General features: G+C 35.5%; 3 protein-coding genes and 1 non-coding gene across 4 annotated transcripts; 1 reads left to right on the forward strand and 3 right to left on the reverse strand.

Moving 5' to 3' along the window:
* Nucleotides 1-4,784: 4,784 nt before the first annotated feature.
* On the reverse strand, nt 4,785-6,795 carry LOC145160135 (fructose-bisphosphate aldolase 1, chloroplastic). Its single transcript, XM_079079243.1, has 6 exons — nt 6,552-6,795; nt 6,044-6,313; nt 5,853-5,962; nt 5,696-5,786; nt 5,341-5,610; nt 4,785-5,258 (listed from the first exon to the last, which is right to left on the reverse strand). Exons 1-6 carry the CDS (start codon nt 6,723-6,725, stop codon nt 4,980-4,982), a joined length of 1,194 nt encoding a protein of 397 aa, XP_078935369.1. The 5' UTR covers nt 6,726-6,795; the 3' UTR covers nt 4,785-4,979.
* A 3,357-nt stretch (nt 6,796-10,152) lies between these two features.
* On the reverse strand, nt 10,153-12,028 carry LOC145160136 (DnaJ (DUF3353)). Its single transcript, XM_079079244.1, has 5 exons — nt 11,908-12,028; nt 11,274-11,447; nt 11,077-11,183; nt 10,547-10,991; nt 10,153-10,448 (listed from the first exon to the last, which is right to left on the reverse strand). Exons 2-5 carry the CDS (start codon nt 11,408-11,410, stop codon nt 10,298-10,300), a joined length of 840 nt encoding a protein of 279 aa, XP_078935370.1. The 5' UTR covers nt 11,411-11,447; nt 11,908-12,028; the 3' UTR covers nt 10,153-10,297.
* Nucleotides 12,029-12,123: 95 nt separating this feature from the next.
* Nucleotides 12,124-12,196, forward strand: TRNAE-CUC (transfer RNA glutamic acid (anticodon CUC)). Its single transcript has one exon. It is a non-coding gene; the product is annotated as a tRNA-Glu (tRNA).
* A 6,340-nt stretch (nt 12,197-18,536) lies between these two features.
* LOC145158195 (uncharacterized) lies at nt 18,537-21,087 on the reverse strand. Its single transcript, XM_079077127.1, has 6 exons — nt 20,040-21,087; nt 19,934-19,952; nt 19,503-19,717; nt 19,276-19,392; nt 19,004-19,047; nt 18,537-18,911 (listed from the first exon to the last, which is right to left on the reverse strand). The coding sequence occupies exons 1-6, from the start codon at nt 21,085-21,087 to the stop codon at nt 18,537-18,539; spliced, it is 1,818 nt and encodes a 605-aa protein (XP_078933253.1).

Consider the following 21,087-nt stretch of genomic DNA (forward strand, 5'->3'; position numbering starts at 1 on the left):
TCTCACAATTAATATATAATAAATAAGTTTATAAAGATAATATAGTATTTTATGATCAGGAGAAAAGAAAACCGTGACAACACGAAACCATAATGATCGTTCGAGTATTAGAAAAAAGAAAAAAATATATATATGGACATAAGTTGCATTGTTTAAATTATGTGTTTAATGCTTATTTCATTTCATTATTGATTACCAACAATGGAAAATTTCATACTTCGAAAAAGTTGAATTAGATTGGAATGTGAAAACAACTTATTGGAAGCTCATGATATGATGCATTAGACATGATATAAAAATATTCTAGAATTAGTTAAAAGATATATTCTTGTTGGTACCTAGAACTCTAGAAGGGTGGTGTGGTCGGTGGTTTGAAGTATTTCTGGGAGGTATCAATACTGCATAAATTCAAGTTTTGTGGGTTACTTAATGGGTTGTTTAATATGGTGCTGACTCGGTTCGATCAACATTTTTTGGCTAACTGTCTGATACATTACGAATTTCTTCTGACCCTAAACCCAGCCAGCAACCTATTGACTCGATCCCTCAACAAAATTACACTGACTCGGTCTTATTTTTTCTTTTTTCTTTTTTTACTTTCACGTATTTGCCCTTCCCTTTGAGCCTAAATAGCATTCACACCTTCTCCTCTTTCTCTGGTCGCTCAAACAAGAACAATATTCATCGTCACTCCTTCCCCCCGCTATGTCACATCCTCTCTTTGTCTCCGCTTCGATATGGGTTTACTAGTTGGCAAATATATCGTTCCCGATACGCCTGTAGGTTGTAATTTTCATTCTCCTCATTTGTCATATCTCACGCATATCAATCACTTTTAGTTTCAATTTAATGTTCAATTTTGATGTCGCGGTTGGAATTAGTTGCTTTTAAGGTTGTTTCAGAAAAAAGAGAAACCAACCCTAGCGACCAGTTACGAAAATTAACCAAATTTTAATCTCGTTGGAATTAATTACTATTTCGACTATTCTTGTTGGGTGTTCACGGTTGAAAACACTCTGAGTTAGGGGAACAAGTGCATGGCTTAAGTACATAATTTGAGTTTCTTTGGGAAAATGACTCTTGAGGGTAACTAACTGTTGCGTTTGTTTTCATTTTGTCACTTTTTTTTATACTCAATATACCATCGAACTTGTTGCTTGTGTTCACCATAACCCTTTTGACCGGCTTTTGACCTGTGATAGTCGGTCAAAGGGTTATGGTGAAAACAAACAACAAGTTCGATGGTACATTGAGTACAAAAAAAAAAAAGGAAAGTGACCAAATGAGAACAAACTCAACAGTTGGTTATCCTCCTGAGTCATTTTCTCTGAAAAGTTACATGAAATTAAAGTTGCAAAATTATCAAAGACTGCAACCTTCTTTGGCCATAACGCACATGAAGAGCGTTTCGGAGGGGTAACTTCATTAAAACATTGTCTATGTTATGCTTACTGTGGTTAGCTGTCAACACCTTTTCTGCAAAAGGATATAATTGTGTATGAGAGGTATATTTATCAGCATAAACGTTTACCTCAAGGTATATTATGTTGATATGTCTGCAAAAGCTGCATGATATTGTACATATTGATGTTGTATCTTATCCCATGAATTCGATCTTAAAGCTTAGTAAACTCAAAAATCACAGCACTTGTGATTCCACTCGTTTGTAGACTTGTCTAGAATCCATGATACGATAAATCATTTGATTGGAAATGTAAATGTAGTCATGAAATGCACCTGCTTAGTCAAGATTCCCCTAATAAATATTCAAGTGCATTACAAAGTTGTACATGTATGAATAATGTTCTTTCGTGGGTTATGTTTTGAAGAGAAGCAAGAATGAATCTCATAAAGTCATTAATATCAGCAGGAGATGACGTGGGATTTGCTGTAAATGAGTAAAGGGAAAATGAATCAGGAGGGTAACCAACTGTTGAGTTTGTTCTCATTTGGTCCTTTTCCATTTTTTTTGTACTCAATATATCATCGAACTTGTTGTTTGTGTTCAGCATAACCCTTTAACTGACTATCACAGGTCAAAAGTCGATCAAAAGGGTTATGGTGAACACAAACAACAAGTTCGATGGTATATTGAGTACAAAAAAAAAGGAAAGGGACCAAATGAGAACAAATGCAACAGTTTGTTACCCTCAAAAGTCATTTTCCCAGTTTCTTTTTAAAAGTTGTGGTGTGTACGTCTTTGCTTGAGATGTACTGAAAATGCTCTAATGTAGATGATTCTAGGCGAATATTTGATGAAATGCCCGATAAAAATGTTGTTTGGACTTTAATGATCATTAGTTACACACATAATAAAAAAAACCAATATGGAAATATACATGATTAGAAAATGGAGTTTGATCACAATATACCTAGAAAAGTGGTAGAACCGTAGAAAGAATATTAGATTGAGCAACTTATCAGACGATGTGTCTTGTTTGGATATGAAATTTGTTGTTCAAACGTGTTTGTTGTTATCACGATGGATGCTTCTATCACATGTTGGGTTGAGAAATGGAATGGAATCCGTGAATGAGATGACGGATAGCAAACGGAGAGGGCGAGAAGTGAGAAATGTTTCCTTGTAGAGATGGCAACGGGGGCGGGTTTTACAGGGGACCCCAATCCCCATCTCCATCCCCGAATCCTCATTCCAATCCCCATCCCCACCGAGGAATATAGATAAACCCCCATCCCCACCCCCAACGGGGATTGGGGATCCCCAACGGGGAATCGGGGATTTCTTTTTCTCTTTTAATATGAAAAATTTTATGTAAAGAAAACATCTAAATTTCAATTTTACCAGCATAAGTTTAAAGATTTTACAAAATATAAAAAAATATATAGATTGCATAAAAAATATAAATAAATTTTCTACCATATTTAAATACATAAATGAGAAATCAAGTAGAAAAAATTATCAGAGTGATATTTGAGGTAAAATAGATGAACAAAATACAAAAAAATTATACATGAGTTTAAATAAGATAAAAAGAAAAACAAAGTATAATTTCAACCAAGTAATTAATATTAATGAGTTAGGTTACTTGGATAAAATTCTATGTATTGTAAATTGTACTATAAATATATGTTTTGTATTACTTTTATATATTAATATATATCGGGGGCGGGTCCAGGGTCGGGGATTAGGGGTATCCCCATCCCCATCCCCTTCCCCACTTTTTTATTCGGTGATTCCCCATCCCCGTCCCCATCCCTGGTCAACTTGGGGATTCCTCGGTCAAAACGGGTGCGAGTTTCGGGTTCCTCATCGGGTATGGGGCTTTTTGCCATCCCTATTTCCTTGTGAAAATCTAGAATTAAAAAGGTATTGTAATCGTTTAATTGTGCTTAGACTATGTATCCTTGATGTTGTAGTTTTCCTTTTCTATATGGTTGAACATTTAAAGAACTTACACTTTGCATTAGTCATGATGATTGGGATTATATATCATTAAATCCATGCGAAAGAAAGAGATCCCTTTTTTATTCGATAGTCATAAATTGACCATTTTTTATTTAAAATTTAATTGATTTCTCCTATATACCTCATTTTTGAGACATACTTTATTGTGACAACAATTAATAAGAAAAAATCATTATAAATTGATATGCTTCGGGGGAAAGACTATTGGTTCAAGAAGCATGAGTACCAACCACCACACATGAAGTATTAAAAAGAAGATTGATATGATCATTTTTATAATTTAGAGGAGATGCAAAATCAAACAACCAAGTTTGAAGTAGGCTCAGTCATAAATATAACACGATCAACAATTATCAAACAACCCCCAAGGCACTCCATTATTTTGAGACTTTGCATTACTTGTAGACCTGACAAACGTGTCGTGTCGTGTCGGGTTTGTGTCGTGTCAAGACATTAAATGAGTTGAAAGGGCTTGACCCTAACCCGACCCGTTTAATTATCGTGTCGTGCCGTGTCAACCCATTTATTTTCGTGTCGGTTTCGTGCCGGGTTTCGGGTTAAGGGTTAGACCTTGTAAATATGTTGTGTAATGTCGGGTTGAAATATTTTAAAGGTTGGAAAGTAGGAGTTGTGGAGGCGAAAAGGAAAAAGTAAAACAATGGAGTTATGAGATGGAATGACAAAATTTATAGTAAGTTTAGAAAGAAAAATAAAAAAAGTTAAAGTTGGGGAGCAAAGGGATAGGTGGTGAGGATGACTAAAATTAAGTAACTTTGAAAATTTGAATATTACTTCTAATTCTTGAGTTTGACCCACTATAAGTCTATAACATATAATATATTTATAAAAATATGAAATTTATAATAAATAATATATAATTAAACGGGTCATCTTCGAGTTGAAAGTTTTGACCCTAACCCTACCCGTTTAATTATCGTGTCGTGTCATGTCAACCCGTTTACATAAACGTGTCGAAATCTCTAACCCTAACCCGCTAATTTCGTGTCGGGTTCTCGTGTCGTGTCATGTTTTGTCAGGTCTAATTACTTGTACATTATACTTGAATACGCGTATTATATATAGTTTTAGATGTTTTTAATTAATTTGTGAATTAGTTTTGTATGTTTTGAATAATTTGTGAATTAGTTTTGTATGTTTTGAATATTTTGTGAATTAGTTTTGTGTGTTGAAGTAAAAAGAGTGAGATGGCAAATGAGTTGGGAATGGTGGAAGGGATAGTCTCCATCCTAACAATGCATTATGCTCCAACATTTTCATAGCATTTCGAACGGTTTCTAAAACCAAAACCAAAGAGTTTTAACTTTTAATCATCGTATTATAGATCGAAGCAAATATGTTGCATAATTTCATCAAACTCATCTTATAGATTGTTTCTTGAAACTACAAGATATAAGAATAAGAATCCATGATTCCATCTCAATATAACATTGCTAGAAGAAGTAAACGCTATCAACAAAAGTAGCATTCTCCAAAGGGCTAAAACACAATAAAAGTAACACATTCAATACTTTCATACCCTTAGGCCTTCTTATTAGTACACATACCCCTTCACAAACATCCCCTTCTTCGCCTCCTCGGACTCACCCTCGCCGGTGTACTTACCGAGCTGAGCCAGCGAGTTAGAACTCGCCCGCTGAAGCAAAGCATCCTGAGCCGCCTTCACATTCTCCGGCCTTCCTCCCCATGTCTTCAAACAAGTGTTCTGAAGGGCACGCGCATACGAAAACGACACGTGCCACGGGTTAGGGCTTTGGTTCATCGCATTCAAGTTCAATGTAGCCTCCACCTCCGATTGCCCTCCCGACAAAAACTGCAATTGATCACATCAATAAGTTATGTTGTAAATCATCATGAATTTTCCGCTAATTTACACTATTTTTAGGGATACTTGCCATGATTCCGGGAACTGCAGGTGGGATTCTTCTTTGGAGAAGCTTGAGAGTATAATCGGCGACCTGTTCAGGTGTGGCCCGTTCTTTGCATTCGGCTCCCGGTGTAACCATGCTTGGTTTCAGAAGAATTCCTTCGAACAACACGTTGTTTGAAGCAAGGTAAAAGAACACCTCCGCCCACACTGCCTGAGCAACCTCGAAGGTCCGATCAATTCCGTGTTCTCCGTCTAGCAAGATCTCCGGCTCAACAATTGGAACCAGACCATTGTCCTACAAACGCACCACATTAAGACCTGATAAACCACATCCATGATCCAACCATGGTGCATTGGTTACTAATAGTTTAGTTTCTTACCTGAGAAATAGCAGCATAACGGGCTAGACCCCAAGCTGCTTCCTTGACTGCAAGTGCTGATGGACCATTGGGAATGCTCACAACAGTACGCCTAATCAACAAACCAAATTAGCGTTGACCGAATTAATCCCTATTTTGACCGACAATTCAAACTTACCATTTCGCGAAACGGGCACCCTGCTGGTAGTAAGCAGCAGAGCGAGAGGCGAGCCCGTCAAGACCTTGGCACCATGACTCATCGTTTGAACCGGCCAACGGAACCAAACCCTGTTACAAAGATTCCATTAGCTAACAAATTTTTGTTACAGCCTCAGAGGCTATCGACGTCTATGGGTTGTATAATATTACCTTGTCCGTTTTGATACCGGGAACGATGCCCTGTTCCACTAGGACATCGACGATCTTCTTACCATCGACTGTGGATTGGTACAAAGTTTCCTCGAAGAGGATGGCACCAGAGATGTAGTTGCCTAGACCGGGTGCGCTAACCAGGAGGGTTCGGTAAGCCTGGCGGTTAGCCTCGGTGTTCTCTAGACCGATCGAGGCTAACCGTTTTCCACAAGTAGCGTTCGACTCATCCATGGCCAGGATTCCTCGGCCAGGGGTGGCAATAGTTTTCTACATTACCACATAAACTCATCAGAAAAAACTAATTATCTACAACTATTATAACAGACATCTAAACATCTCTAAAGCTTTTAAAAATTCTCATCACGGGTCAATAATGGTCCCAAATTGAGTCATAGTCGATTTGATTCTCATTCGATAACGACTGACTTTTTTTCTGATTTATATCCGATCCAAAGTTCAAAAATCAGTTGTATAAACATAAGAAAGAAACAGCAAAAACACGAACCGCTGTTTTGACGAGTTCATCGGCGTAACTGGCACGAACAGCGAGTGCAGAGGGTGCAGTCGAGTTGAAACGGACCACAGAGACGGGTGACTGGCGAAGGGTCTGACCCTTGACCCATTCAGACTTATCAAGGATGGTTGCTGGAGATGTCTTGAAGAGAGATGCTGAGGCCATGGTTGGTTTCTATGAGCTCAACTTCTATCCTTTTGATGGAATTAAACACCACTCATTGTGTGTTTGGGTTCACTGGTTTTATACTTCTGTTTGGTGTCACTGGCGATATGCTTTTTGAGGCCAAAATGTGTTTTCCAGTAGAATGTTGCCACGTGGGTTGATAACTTTGCTGACATGGCGTTGGGAATTGAGCAGGAGGTTATGAGATGATATGTGATGAAGGGACGAAATTTGTCCTCGATGGGAGTCCTTATGATTGCCTTTAGTTGAAAAGGATGATTTGGAATGAATTTCACATAAATGGTCCCTGGACTTGCGCTAATGTTACACTGGCTCTTGGTTTTGCACCTTTTTTTTGTCTGTTTTCATCTATTCACTATGTTTTTTTCTAACAACTATTTGTAAAAGGTGAAATACAAAGAAACTTATTTTTATTGCTTTTTTTGTTATAACATCATATTTGAATTATTTCTACTACAATATTGTATTATGAAGAATCTATTCATTTAATGAAATAACATCCAAATACAACACAATATACCCTAATAACAAAAAAATTACAATTACAATATTATAACTATGTAATTTTTAAAGGATATAAGTCTCAATATTTTCAACGATTTAACAAAAATGTCCTAAACTTTATTTTTTTTACTGTAAAGTCCTAACTACCGACAATTATACGCTTACCCTTTTTTGCCGGTCAATCGGTAATAAGGACTTTACTGTAAAAAAAAATTAAGACTTTCTTGTCAAATCATGAATTAGAACTTTGCTGTCAAAAAATAAAGTTTAGGACTTTCTTATCAAATCGTTGAAAATATTGGGACTTTAATGTATATGTCTCTTTTTTTGTTAGAAATTTAATAATATGATAGTCTTTAAGCACAAGAGTTATTGCAACCTGCTCTGGTCAGCTAGATCCTATTGAAATCTTTAACGTTTGTTTCTTGTTAAATAGTTTTTTTTAATCTCAACAAACCGGCATTGAAAAAAAATAGAGATAATCAAGAAAGAAATAAAGAACCAGGATTGTGTTGGCTTTTTGAAGTCCTAAAAATGGAGAACTAAGAAACCGAAAAAGATGAAACAGCTTTCTTACCCCTTCTCTACATTCACACCCTTTTGACTAGGCGTTGTGTGTGTTTGTACAATTTGTCCCGTCTTTTCAATTCAAGATTTGACGGAGAACCAAGAACAAAGCTCTACAAGTCTTCTCAGCCTCTCTCGCTCTCTCTTTTGCATCTGTTTCCCCATATTGTGATTGTAGCAGGGTAAAGATGATGATGGTAAGAAAAACAGTGGTGATGCGACGAAAATCACAATTAAAAGTTCTTGGGCTACGAATTGGGTCTCACTGATAAAAATTATTTGTTTCTGGGGAAACCAAGACTACACACTAAAGTCTCAATATTTTCAACAATTTGACAAAAAAATCCTAAACTTTATTTTTTTGACAGTAAAGTCGTAATTACTGGCTAACCGGCAAAAAAAGTAAGTGTATCAAAAACTACCGGTAGTTAGGACTTTACTGTCAAAAAAATAAAGTTTAGAACTTTCTTGTCAAATCGTTAAAATATTAAGACTTTAGTGTATATATCCCAATTTTTAAAGTACAATGATTAATAAGAAAATATAAAGTATAATGATAAATAAGAACAATAATCCAAATTGTCTTTGACTAAACGGTATCAAAAATGGTTTGTTTGGGTTGTAACTATGGATTTGAGAATAGATTGTCGTATGAGTTATCCCTTATAACAGAAAAAAGAAAATATTAAATAAAAAACAATATAAAGTACAATTATTAATAAGAAAACTATTTGAAAGTTTAATGTTGTTCATTTAGGCTCATGAACTAGTTTTGGTGATTAGAATTTTTATAGGTATCAAAAAGGATTTTAAACTTTTGTCTAATACGAGTCTTGTAGCTTGTAGTGCATGTTTGTATAAAACTAGTTTAATATCGAACATAGCAAATGATGAGGTCAACGGGTGCCTATTAGGGGTTTTGATTTTCAATCATATAAATATGGCTAGTTTGTTGTTGTTACCTTTTGTATGTATATATAAATACTTAATGATGAAATCGAATATTTGAGGGGAAATAATATTTTTTATATGGTATCAACTTTGTAACTGATCTTATATTTGTCGTCGTCTTTCTCTCCTCCCACTCTCATGGCTGCCGATGACCCTATACCCAACATTACCATTGATACCTCTCTCCCTCTTCCCACCATTCTTCACATCCTAACTATCAAATCCTCCTTATCCAACTATCTTCTTTAGCAAAACCAAATTATCCCCTTACTATCATATCAAAAACTCATTGGCTACATTGATGGATCTATACCCACCCTGCCACCCATTGAAGATGTCGATGGTATTTGCCTTCTACCTCTACCGCATATGGTCGCACCACACCCAACCTAGACAGCCTTTGCCCTATTTGTCACACACCAAATACAGTTATAAAAAAACATTTTCAAGAGCAAATTTAAACAACCATGTAATTCTATGAAATGCATGTATTTTATAGCTTCCTCACTTTGATGTTTTTAAGTCCTAATTGCTTCCATTATTCTTTTGTGCACTTGGGAATAGTGTCTAACCGATAAAATGTGTTAAACAAATTTAAAAACCTACTTTAGATAATTAATGTGTGAATTAGTAGTTAATTACTTAGTCAACTTTATCGATTTTTTTTTTTTTTTGAAACAGCAAATAATTTAAATATCTCGTCTGTCTGGAATTGAATACAAGACCTCCTAGTTAGTTGTTAGATTAGGAACCTCCATATTAGCCAAATGGATTGGAATACAAGAATTATTACAATTAATGTGAATACATTACCATATATGCTCATCATTGGAAGTGGAATTGAGGAATTATAAGTAAGGGACTTCGTTACTATCTAAACGAATGATGAAGGTCCAATTAGGGAGGGATACAATAGACATGTGTACATGTACATGGAATTGAAATGCACGAGTGGCACATGTAAACGCACTTTTCACTTCACAAGGAAGCATAAAGAGCCTCTTATTTTTAACATGCTCGAATGCAACGAACTAGCTACAAAATAGATGTCCATGTTGGTTGCAATGTGAAACAAACAAAAAGTCTCAAAATATGAACATTACACCATTCATAAAGGAGATCAAAATAAAACATTATTGCAACTCCCATAATTTGTTCAAAACGCTAAAACTAAAGAAAAAATGTTTCCAACATGACACAATAACCAAAATATAGCCTTTGAATCCACATAACTCTTCAATCATAATGGTAATGAAATTGTTACTTTTTTCTGAACATGAATTTGACACTATAAGCTTAGGGACATAACAAAATCATTTAAATCCTCTGTTCTAAGGCCACACGATACTTGCCCCAACAAAAAGGCTCAAATAAACAAGTCACATGACAAAAGTAATGTTATTATGAGAACCCTTGATACAACACATTAAATGGCAAAAAACTACCCCGAAATTTTGACCTCTCCAACAAATCTACCACCTTCTTAATTCTTATGACCAAAATTTTGAACTTCACTCACTCAGTTGACTCTATTTAAGATAAGTAGAAGAAACCCACAAAAGCACATAAGTTACCAATGAAGTTGTCACTTCTAAATTCCTTGGCCCTTTGAGTATTGGTGGAATTACAGACACCATCAAGAATGTTCCCAACAGCCATGAAACGATAAAAGTCCCAACCCTGCAAGTTCAAATACATCAACATAAACACCAACAACTTCCCAATGATTAAAAAAGCAAGAATCTTGAATTCTTCAAGCATAATCCAAGATTGCATACCCATAAAGAAAAGCTCTGAGTTTGCTCTTGAGGCGATCATGTATGAAATATATTGTGGTAATGAGTGATATGGCTACTTGAAGAGTGGGCCCTTCTTCAGTTGGAAAGATGATTGTAAGAGCTGCAAGTATCAAAAAGGCTATGGATGTTTTGATGATGAAATTGGTAGCTGGGGTTCTAAACCTGCTTGTGATAGTCTGGACTACACGAGACTGACTTACTTCCCTCATCTTTTTCTTGACATTGATTTTAGGGTTTTTTCTCTCGTAAAATTTCTGCATAATGATTTTGTCATGTGCAGATTCGATTGCATCAACACTTGGTTTGTGACCTGCGTATTTTTGAACCAAGAAGTTTCTAGCACTTTGGATTTCATCTTCAGAAGCTTCTTTGCTGATTCCAAGTCTTTTATATGGATCCTTTATGTTGATTCTAGGAAAGATAACTGCAGTTAGATGGATTGGGTTCAATTAGAACAAAGAAATTGACCATTTTTATGAAAGATATGGAGTAATGGAAGTAAGGATTACCGGATGATTCATCTCTAGCATCACCAAAAGAAGCATCCATGGCAGATTTTACCAAAGGAGTTCTTCTTGGGGTGTATCTTTGTGAAGAACCAGACCAATTATTTCGTCTGCTTAGATGATGAAATCAGAAAATTAATCCTAACCAAATGGTAGTTTTAGCAGATATAAACTTTTAAGAGGTGATTAGCATAAATTACCTTTCAAGACAAATGAACTCTTTACGTTTACCATGATCTTGGAAAACTGGAGTGTGCTTACATGGTAAAGCTGGACCTCTTGAATGGAGGTGGAACCGATACTTTGTGGGGCTTCCGGTTAATCCAGATAAATTCATCTTCTTTTATAAAAAGAGCTGAATTTTATCACAAGGGCTTCAAAACGGAAACAAGAAGACGATTGTTAGAGCATGAAACGCTATGAAGAACTCAAAAATAAGATCTATTTCAGTTAACCTAAAGAGTATTCATCTAATCCTATAACAAATGCAGTTCTTAGTAGGTTCAGAAACAAGAGAATCGTTTCTCCATTGGCACTCAATTAACTTATCCCTGCTACTCGTGAACAGAGCAGGATTGAAGAAGGGGCCCGATATAAATTAATTCCTTTTCATTGAGATTTCTGGTAAAGCTATATGCTATAGCTACGGGTGTCGCTGGAGTTGGGGTAAATCAGAATTGCGTATCAATTGTAATGACAAATTCTCATTGTATCAACGCAAATCACACCTTGCGACAAATTACTATAAGTTTTTTTAGGGTCAATTGATGAAAGTTTACATGAGCATAGCATCGTTAAACCCACAAAAGTACAAACTTTTAAAAGTGGACTTACCTGAAGAATGAAGAGAATGAGAATGGAAGAACGCTGTATGTTCTTTCAGAAGTAATTATGCGTAATCTCCATGGAAATTCAGACGACGATTTTGAAGCAAGCAACGGATTAGGAGCAGCACCACAGCAGGCAAGGGTTTTTGTCCGATTGAAGATGCCTTCTGAACCCTAAATCTCTAGACATTCAAATAAGATTTATGAATGCAAAGTAAACAAATCCGTTGTAGTCTAGTTGGTTAGGATACTCGGCTCTCACCCGAGAGACCCGGGTTCAAGTCCCGGCAACGGAATCTTTTTTTTTTTTTTTTCATTTTGAACAAAAAACACATAATTATCATATGATTATTCTATTTGATTGAATTATTTGAGCTATTTGTTAAAATACCATAACGATGATTATCTTTAACCTTCACTTTTAAAAACTAGTGGATTTTCTTATTGGTGTTCTTCGTTACTTTTTCATTTGGGCTTTTTGCAATTTTTGGTATTTCAAAGTACTTCCTCATCATAGATCTCTCAATAGGATAGGTTTAGAGCGAATCACCTTGATCCAAACTTTTTAAAAATTTTGAAAACATGATCCGTCCCGACCCATTAACCCTCTGGGTTTTAAATAATCAAATTCATATTTGTATTCACCGAATCAACGAATATCCGACTCTTTTACCATTAAATTACATAATTTTGATGTGTGTCATAAAGTAATAGTTTTCAATAAAAAAAAGTCAATCAAAACAAGAATTACATTACTAAAACTCAAAATCCAATACGACAAACAATACTTAATACTCAAAATAAAATACAATGCAGATTACATTTTACTTAGACATCGAGTTAAATACTTTTTTGTTTCCTTGTTGGTAGCCAATCTTGTGTAGTCACCAAAGCCTCCACAGTTTCAGGTGGCATGGACAAACGAAATTCATCAATTATTCTTCCTCCAACGCTAAATGCATCCTCGTATGCAACACTAGTTGTTGGAACAGCTAAAATGTCTCGTGCAATCTTAGCTAAAGTAGGATGTTTGACATTATTAACTTTCCACCAATTTAGAATATTAAATGACTCGCTTCTTAGAAAGAGAGGTTCTTCTAAATACATCTCTAACTCGGTTTTACGTGTGGTAACTACATTCGATTTCTTCTCATACCAAGAATCAAACCCACTTAATTCATCATCATTGGAATGTACCTTATTTGAAGAACCATGAACTTCTTGGCTTGATTCTACTTTTGAATGAGATATACAATCTTTATACTCATTAAAGAGGTCAAAGACAACATTGCGAACATTTTCAATATATGGAGTAGCAAGAGAAGAATGGTCTTATTGTAGTAATACAACAACACCCGATAAAACCAAGCAACATTCATCCCAATATTTTTCAAACTTTAACTTCATTGGGGCAGCCATATTTCGCAAAAAAAATCATATTCACTAGTCTCCCACTTCATCATATGCAATTTAACATTACATATATCAGGAAAAAAACACATTTGATGTAGGATAAGAAGTACCACAAAATCGATTTGTTTCTTTATAAAGGTGTTCTAGGCAATTACTTATCACTTTGGCAACTTTCCACTCATGGTTAGTTGGATGAAATTTATAATTTTGATCTATTTGTGTCAAACGCCAAAATACCTCTTTCATTTCTAGAGCACTTTGAACCATCAAAAAAGTTGAATTCCATATGGTTGGACAATCCATTTTAACTTTTTTATTATCTTTAAGCTTGCATTCAGTTTTTAGATTGTTAAACTTTTGTGTAGCAAATGGAGAACGTTTCAAGTATTTTTATAGTTTCTCTAACCTTGTGAATGAATTCACCAACAACTTGGCAAAGAGTTTCATTGCTTCAGTTGTTCGAAGGAGGTTGTGCAATTGTGACAAAGTAGTTTCATTGTTGTTGTTCAAATGATAGGCCAATATGAACTGATCATAACAACTTGGCAGAGAGTTCAACACTATGTCGATTGTCAGCTCTTCGTCAAAATTCACAATGAGCTTGATTAGCCTATCCACGTATCGTTGCATTCTCAAAACGTGGTTGCTCACAGACTCTCCATCTGTCACAACTAGCATTTTAAGGCTAGGAAATTTTGTCCATGTGCAATTAACTCCTGATGTATCTTGTGACTCTAAGTTTGATGTTATACAAATTATACATTCACAAACGACAATTCAAGTCAAAAACTCACTCGTGAAAGCTCTAAACCTAATTCGATACGCTGCATTCACTCAACTTTGGGCTTGTAACCATAACTTCCCGGTTCAAACCTATTATTGGACCAGGATTCATTTATTGGGTCTAATGGGCCAGTAACCCCTCAACTTGGTTCTTTTGGGCCAAGAATCCTGATTTGGGCCCTAGTCGGACCCACATTCATTAAGCAATAGTATTTTGGGCCATAAGACTCTTTATGGGCCTTATTGGGCCGGAAACCACTCAACTTGTTTTTATGGGCCGAAAACCCACTTAATCAATCACATTGGGCCAAAAACCCATATCATGTACCCTTTTTGGGCCATAAGCTCATATGTGGGCCCACATGGATCGAAAACCCCTAATGGGCCAATGTTATATCAATCCCAAGATCCATGTTCTTTTTCTTTCCTCCTACTCTCGGCCTTGTTAAAAAATAAATAAATAAATAAATAAAACAAATGAAGAGTGTACATGGGGGTGACACCTCATTGTTGTTTAGTGGTAATCCAAGCAACTATCTCCCGTATTTCTAAGTCCAAACCACCATGTATTAACCATTTAACTCTCTCTCTCTCTCTCTCTCTCTCTCTTTCTCTCTCTTCTCTCTCCCTCTACTTACGACCAAGAAGCATCACCACCACCCTCATTTTCTTCTTCACCCTTAAAGGAAAAACTCCCTCTTCTTTTCCTCTTCTAAAATTGTAGGTGTGTGAGTTAGCTCAACAAGGTCTTCAAGCTTGCAAACTTGGTAAGTTACTTCACATCCAAGATGTTTAACTTCATTTTTACGCTAAGATTTTCACTCATAAACACTTGCATTTCGTGATTCAAGCTTCCTAAAGCTCCCTAAGTTCGAAAACTCTTCCCAAGAAGCATTCAAGGCCGAAATCTCCTTCAATCTTCTCTTCAAAACCCAACTAACACCAAGGTGAGCTTCATACCCCTCCTTTTTCGTGATTTACTAACTTTTGGGGGAGAATACAAGTTGGTTTTGTGTTAAATCTAAGTATTTATGCATGCTTGTGTGTATTTTCATGATATGTTGTGTAAATATGTTATGAAACTGTGTTAAACACTCGTAAACTCGATATATCTTCCAAGTCTTGAAGATATTAGGAAAACAAGTTACTTTATGTAACTCACTATGATGTTGAAAATATTAAACATGTTAAAGGATACCATAAAACTAAAGAAAATCTAAAGAGGGGCCATATTTGCCAAATAAGCAAAAGTGAGCCTTTTTATGATACTCACGGTTTTGAAGGGTCAAAAGAGTCATTTTTGGATAAAAATGGCTTGTTGTGACACTCACAGTTTTATGGGGTTCAAAAATGTTACTTTTGTCAAAATGGGCTTCATATTGGGCCTCCTCGGTTTTTATGGGCCAAATGTGCACATTTTCATAAAAATGGGCTCTATTTGGACATTCATGGTTTCATGGGCTTAAAATGAAATTTTCAGCCTTAATGGGCTTAAAATGACATTTTTGATAAAAATGGGCCTTATTTGACAAAACACGGTTTTTAATGGGCTTAAAATGTCAATTTTAACTAAAATGGGCCTTGAATGTAAATTCTCGGCTTAATGGGCCAAAAATGTCATTTTTAACAAAAATGGGCCTTGATTGTAAATTCTCGGCTTTAAGGGGGGCCTAAAATGTTATTTGTAATAAAAATGGGCCATTGTTGAAATTCTCGTGCTTAAATTGTCATTCTTAACAAAAGTGGGCCTTTATTATAAATTTCGTTTTGTTGGGCCAAAAATGATCATTTTTAATAAAAGTGGGTCTTTTTATGTCATTTTGGTAATAATTGAGTTAAAACGAGTATTTTGATGAGAAACGGACTATTCACGTCGTTTATGTTATTTGGGCCTTATTGGGCCTTTACGTACACAACTACATGTTTTATTGGGCCATGTTTGGTATTTCTATCATCATTGGGCCTTAAATGCCCAATTGTTTTCTTAACGAGCCTATACGACACATTTTATGCTTATCGGGTCGATATCAATTAAATATTTGACATTTTGATATGAACAAATATATTTTTTATCACCGATGAATTGTAAACAAAATACATACTTGAAACATTATTTAAAGTGTTAAGCAATGAGATACAATATTCGCGTAAACTTAGTTAAGGTTCTTGTGAGACACGTCTTCATTCGTACCTACCTAGTGTACACCATAAGTCATGTAGTTATAACCAGAGTCTCCTGGAAGGAGAGCGAGAATTTGTGTATAGATCTATACGGGGTTGACACCCCCGCACCTGAGCTGATCGCTACAGCTAGACGGGTCAGTCTAGGGTGACAAATGTCTTACCTAACCGACGTCTGAAGAACGTCACGACAGGCATATCAGTCATATCAAGTATGGTTATAGCGACTCATATAGAGAATAACAAACAAATAAATTTACGGAATACACATACTATACTCCTGATACAATGTACGAACTATACATTTACTACATTACTCGGGTCTTAGGGTTTTAAGACCACTTCACTTTTACAAACAGAAAATATCGGATTTTCTGGGAAGCACTCTTTTTACACTACCAAGCAAGAACACGCATGCTTTAATACAAGATTTGAAACAAAACTTTCAAACCATTTTCACGGGAATATCGGATTTATGGTGTTTACAAAATGATGCAAAACTTTTCATACAAACATGCTTAAGAACTCACCAACATTATATATGTTGACGTTTTCAAAATAACTTGTATTCTCAGGGACTCGTTAATCAGGTCGGTCGTCAAAGAAATGCGAACTTTTGTTGTATTTTTGTTTTCATCATACATTTAACATTTTGTCATGTAATTTGTGAACAAACACATTGATGTAAAACTATGATGGTTGTTATATTTCATTTATGGTGATGATGTTGTCTATGATTCAATTATATACATTGTGATGATATTACAAGATGAAGTCACCCGCCCCCGGACGTTTCCGCCGTCTGGTTCGGGGGTGTGACACTATCCTTCATCTTGCTTGCAATGAGGGACTTTACCACCTCATACTTTTCTTGACGAGCTCGCTTATGGTATTTCTCCATAAGGTCCTTGTTTATCTCGTACGGCCAGTAATCCTCATAGTCCCTTTGCAATTATGGAGTCATTGTTGCCACCATGATGCACGCAACTTTTGTGGCATCATTATAGTGTTTTCTGTAGGTGACCATTTCTTCAGGAGTGACCTTCTTTTCGTCGATCTCATCCAAAGGTTTTTCAAGAACGTATTCCTTGTCTTCGAAGCGAAGGCACATTTTGATGTTGTGCATCCAATCATTGTAGTTGGTGTCATCCAATTGCACCTTTAAGCAGATGTTCAACAGAGAGAAGTTGTTGTTGGAGGAGGATGAGGAACCAGAAGCATCAGTTGGAGTAGACATCTGAAAGAGTATAAATGATAGTTTTAGTTAGATAAGAATATTCCTTAATATAACACCCAAAATGAAATATCAAGGCTGGGATCCAACTAAATAATTTACAACTTAGAAAATGGATACCATAATCTAATTGTAAATTACATAAATGTAGGTAAATGACGATTTACCAATTTCACCATTGAAAAACGAAATTTAATGAATTTGGGTTTTAAATGAAATTCTTAGATCTTTTTGAGAATCATTGAATTTTTCAATGGCATGTTTAATCTCGATTATGCTCTTCCATTTATGATTGGGATATCGAGGATCACAAACAAGATGTGAATAACCATGCAAATTAACGTGGTACTCTCGATGTCATTTATCATCTCATTTTAACGTGCCGGTTAGCCACACACGCTCCATCAATCAATGATAATTTTCGAGACACCCATTGCCACTTTTTATTCGTCCCTATTAGTGTGTCGGTTAACCACGCGCGCTCCACTAACGACTCATAAAGTGCAATGTGTAATTTCATGGGTTAGCATACAAGTTCACGTTTTACCTAAAGTAACTAAGATTGAGAATTTTATAAAAAAAATATGTTTAGTTACTTTATAATTCATTATACTTATTAATGAGGATTAGGTTGTCCTATCAAACCCGTTCGGCTAACGACCCTCCACCAATCAAGGGAGCGGTGAGTAAGAGTGGATACCCAATGACGGTCATTTTATAAGTCGCTTCCTTAAACTCCCCTTATCAAGGTTGGTGAACTCGCTACTCGGTACCTGCCCGGCCAAGGGGGGAGTAGCGAGTACTCGGATTACTTGGGGAGTACTCGGGGAGTACTCGGATACGGTAAATCATGTAAAAAATATTTTAAAGGAAATTATACATGTCAAATATCATAATTTAAAATATTAGTTTATTGAAATTCATTACAAAATTAGGTGAAATATCAACAAAAGATACATTTTCAAATGTTAAATTGTTTCAAAAATAGACACCATTCTTTAATATTATATATTTAGATTAATCATTTAATATTCCTCTTCCAATGTAGCTCCGATTTGTTCGTTGATGTTAACTCCATCCGATTCATATTCAACATCTTCATTTAGTTCTTCCTCATCCTCCGACACAAATTCTTCCTCGTCAAGTTCTCTCAATCTAGAACTTCTACGATTTTGTAAAAACTCCTCGTCACACATAACTTCATCGGGCTCAACTTCATCCAACAATACATCATTTTCGACGATCCAATCTTGAGCCTCACTTTCATCTTTTGCTAAAAGTACTTCCATATCCTTAGTCTTCCTTTTCTTGTTATTTTCCATCAAATTTGCATTAAATTGAACAAAAACAAAATTGTTCAATTTAGACGTCTCTAATCTATTTCTTTTCTTTGTATGTACCTACAAATTTAAATAAGCAAAAAAAAAATTTGATAAATATACAAGTTTTGAATAAACTACTTAAAAATTATAATTAAAATCTAGTAAACTACCAATTCCTTCAAAAGTGCTCCAATTTCTTTCACACCCCGAAGAACTATTTGTTAAAGAAAGTATCATTGTAGCAATCTTTCTCAATTCTGGAGTTGAGGCACCATAAGCTACCCACCAATTCACTACAAGTTGAAAAAAACATTGTTACATTTATTATTTTGGAATTTTATAAAACACATACAATTTAAAAATATATTACCCGGATCAAATTTGTCGTTGTTCACCTCACATCATTTAATTGCAATTTCTGGACTATATTTTTCTTGTTTACCCATGTAAACCGGCAACTCAACCATCACGATATGGTTTTGCAAATAATGATCTCCCCGATATATTGTATCGACAAAATCAACAATCGCATCGGTCACATCAATATCATTTTGGATCTCTGGATTCTTATAAAGATAATATGGATTTAAAAGGTAAGTCGTCAAATGTAGGGTTGTATCAAGCCTACCTTTCATCTTTTTTGAAATGATATCCATAATAGGCTCATACGATTTTTATTGTTGCCCAAAGCATTAATAATTTCTTGTTTCGCATTTTGAATCTCACCATATACAAAACCCATTGATGGCTTTCGATCTGCATCAACCATCCGAAGAACTTTGACCAAAGGGGGAAAAACCTTTAAACATAATGCTACACCGATCCAAAATGTGGCATTTACCACCGTTTCATATGCGGATTTCCCTTTAACGGTGTTGCTAAGTCTATATGATTCTCATTCATCGCTTGTAAACATTTGTTTTAGTTGGGCCTTTTTATCGGCCAAACTTTGCAAAGTAAGAAATGTGGAAGCAAATCTCGTGACTCCCGGTCGCACAATATCTCTTTTCCTGGTAAAATGTCTCATCATGGCCAAAGTTTTATGATGAGCATAAATAAACACCGTGAGTGTTTTTGCATGGTTGAAAATTTTCTTATACCTAGATAGCCCACCAATACCTTTTAAAATAAATAAAACGTTAATAATATTATTAAAAATTAATAAATAACACTAAATTATAAAATTAGCACAATTAAAATTAATACCTTCAAGCATAATATTGAGAGTATGTGTTGCACAAGATGTCCAAAAAATAGTTGGTCTTTTTTCTTTTAACAACTTGGCCGCTCCCATATTATTTGATGCATTGTCGGTCACAATTTGAACCACATTCTCGGGGCCAACTTCTTTGATGAAACTTTCAACATACTCATGTATGTGTTCACTTGTGTGAGCTTCATCTGATGATTCTTTTGATGACAAAAAAACGGTCCCCATCTTTGAATTAACACATAAGTTTATGATGCTCCTTCTCTTTCTATCGGACCATGTGTCCGTCACAATCGAGCATCCATTAGATTTCCATTCGTCTTTGTATGGTGTCAACAAATTTATTTTTCTTTCTACTTCTTTCTTTAAATATGTTTCTCCCATCTCATATCTAGTTGGAGGTGGTGCCCCACGTCCAAATTGGCCAACCGCCTCCAACATAATTTTGAAGCTGTCCTTTTCAAAGGCATGAAAAGCAATGGCACATTCATAGGCCCATCTACAAATATATTCTTTCACACGAATCATGTGTTCCTTACGAATAACATTTGACATATTTTCTTGTTTGCTCTTTCCCCTGTTTGAAACATCTTGGGGGTTGATAGTGTTTGGAAACCGATCTATAGGCCCAAAAGAACGGTTAGCCTTCTTAGAGCCAAATGAATCTCCCATCAAATCATCATCGATAGTAATGGTTTCATTCTCACTACTTCTAATATTCACTTGTGGTCTTAAAGACTCATTTTCATCTACCTTCCCCTTCTTTTTATTTTGGTTATCAAGAAGAGTGTCTCTACATTTTATTTGGTCATGTTTTGTGGCCTTTGGGCATGAAGAAACATTTCCCTTAATTTGTGCAATATGTTGTTTTAGTCTATTGATTCCCCCGCCCATCTCTTTATTACATAAAATGCATTTCACTCGCTCCAGTTTCTTAGGATTCACACACACTGCATATTCCCATCCAGGATCATTCGATTTGCGTCTAAGATTCTCTTGAGTTGTAGTTGATCCCGTAGACGGGGTTGTTGTGTTTGATGTCAT

Source organism: Lactuca virosa, chromosome 2 (assembly GCF_052849685.1).
Source record: "Lactuca virosa cultivar CGN04683 chromosome 2, Lactuca_virosa_CGN04683_v6, whole genome shotgun sequence".
NCBI classification, from domain to species: Eukaryota; Viridiplantae; Streptophyta; class Magnoliopsida; order Asterales; family Asteraceae; genus Lactuca; species Lactuca virosa.

Excerpts from the sequence above, each read along its gene's own strand:
- LOC145158195 (XM_079077127.1), bottom strand. The coding sequence starts at position 21,087 with ATGACATCAAACACAACAACCCCGTCTACGGGATCAACTACAACTCAA. Across the intron at positions 19,393-19,502 it reads TTTGGGCAACAATAAAAATC|AGATCCAAAATGATATTGAT; the intron begins GTATGAGCCTAT and ends ATAAGAATCCAG. Across the intron at positions 19,048-19,275 it reads TGAGTTGCCGGTTTACATGG|TTCTTCGGGGTGTGAAAGAA; the intron begins GTAAACAAGAAA and ends TTTAACAAATAG.
- LOC145160135 (XM_079079243.1), bottom strand. The coding sequence starts at position 6,725 with ATGGCCTCAGCATCTCTCTTCAAGACATCTCCAGCAACCATCCTTGAT. Across the intron at positions 5,611-5,695 it reads GTTATGCTGCTATTTCTCAG|GACAATGGTCTGGTTCCAAT; the intron begins GTAAGAAACTAA and ends GTGCGTTTGTAG. Across the intron at positions 5,259-5,340 it reads CTGCAGTTCCCGGAATCATG|TTTTTGTCGGGAGGGCAATC; the intron begins GCAAGTATCCCT and ends GATCAATTGCAG.
- LOC145160136 (XM_079079244.1), bottom strand. The coding sequence starts at position 11,410 with ATGAATTTATCTGGATTAACCGGAAGCCCCACAAAGTATCGGTTCCAC. Across the intron at positions 11,184-11,273 it reads GAGTTCATTTGTCTTGAAAG|ACGAAATAATTGGTCTGGTT; the intron begins GTAATTTATGCT and ends TCATCTAAGCAG. Across the intron at positions 10,449-10,546 it reads CTCAGAGCTTTTCTTTATGG|GGTTGGGACTTTTATCGTTT; the intron begins GTATGCAATCTT and ends TTGAACTTGCAG.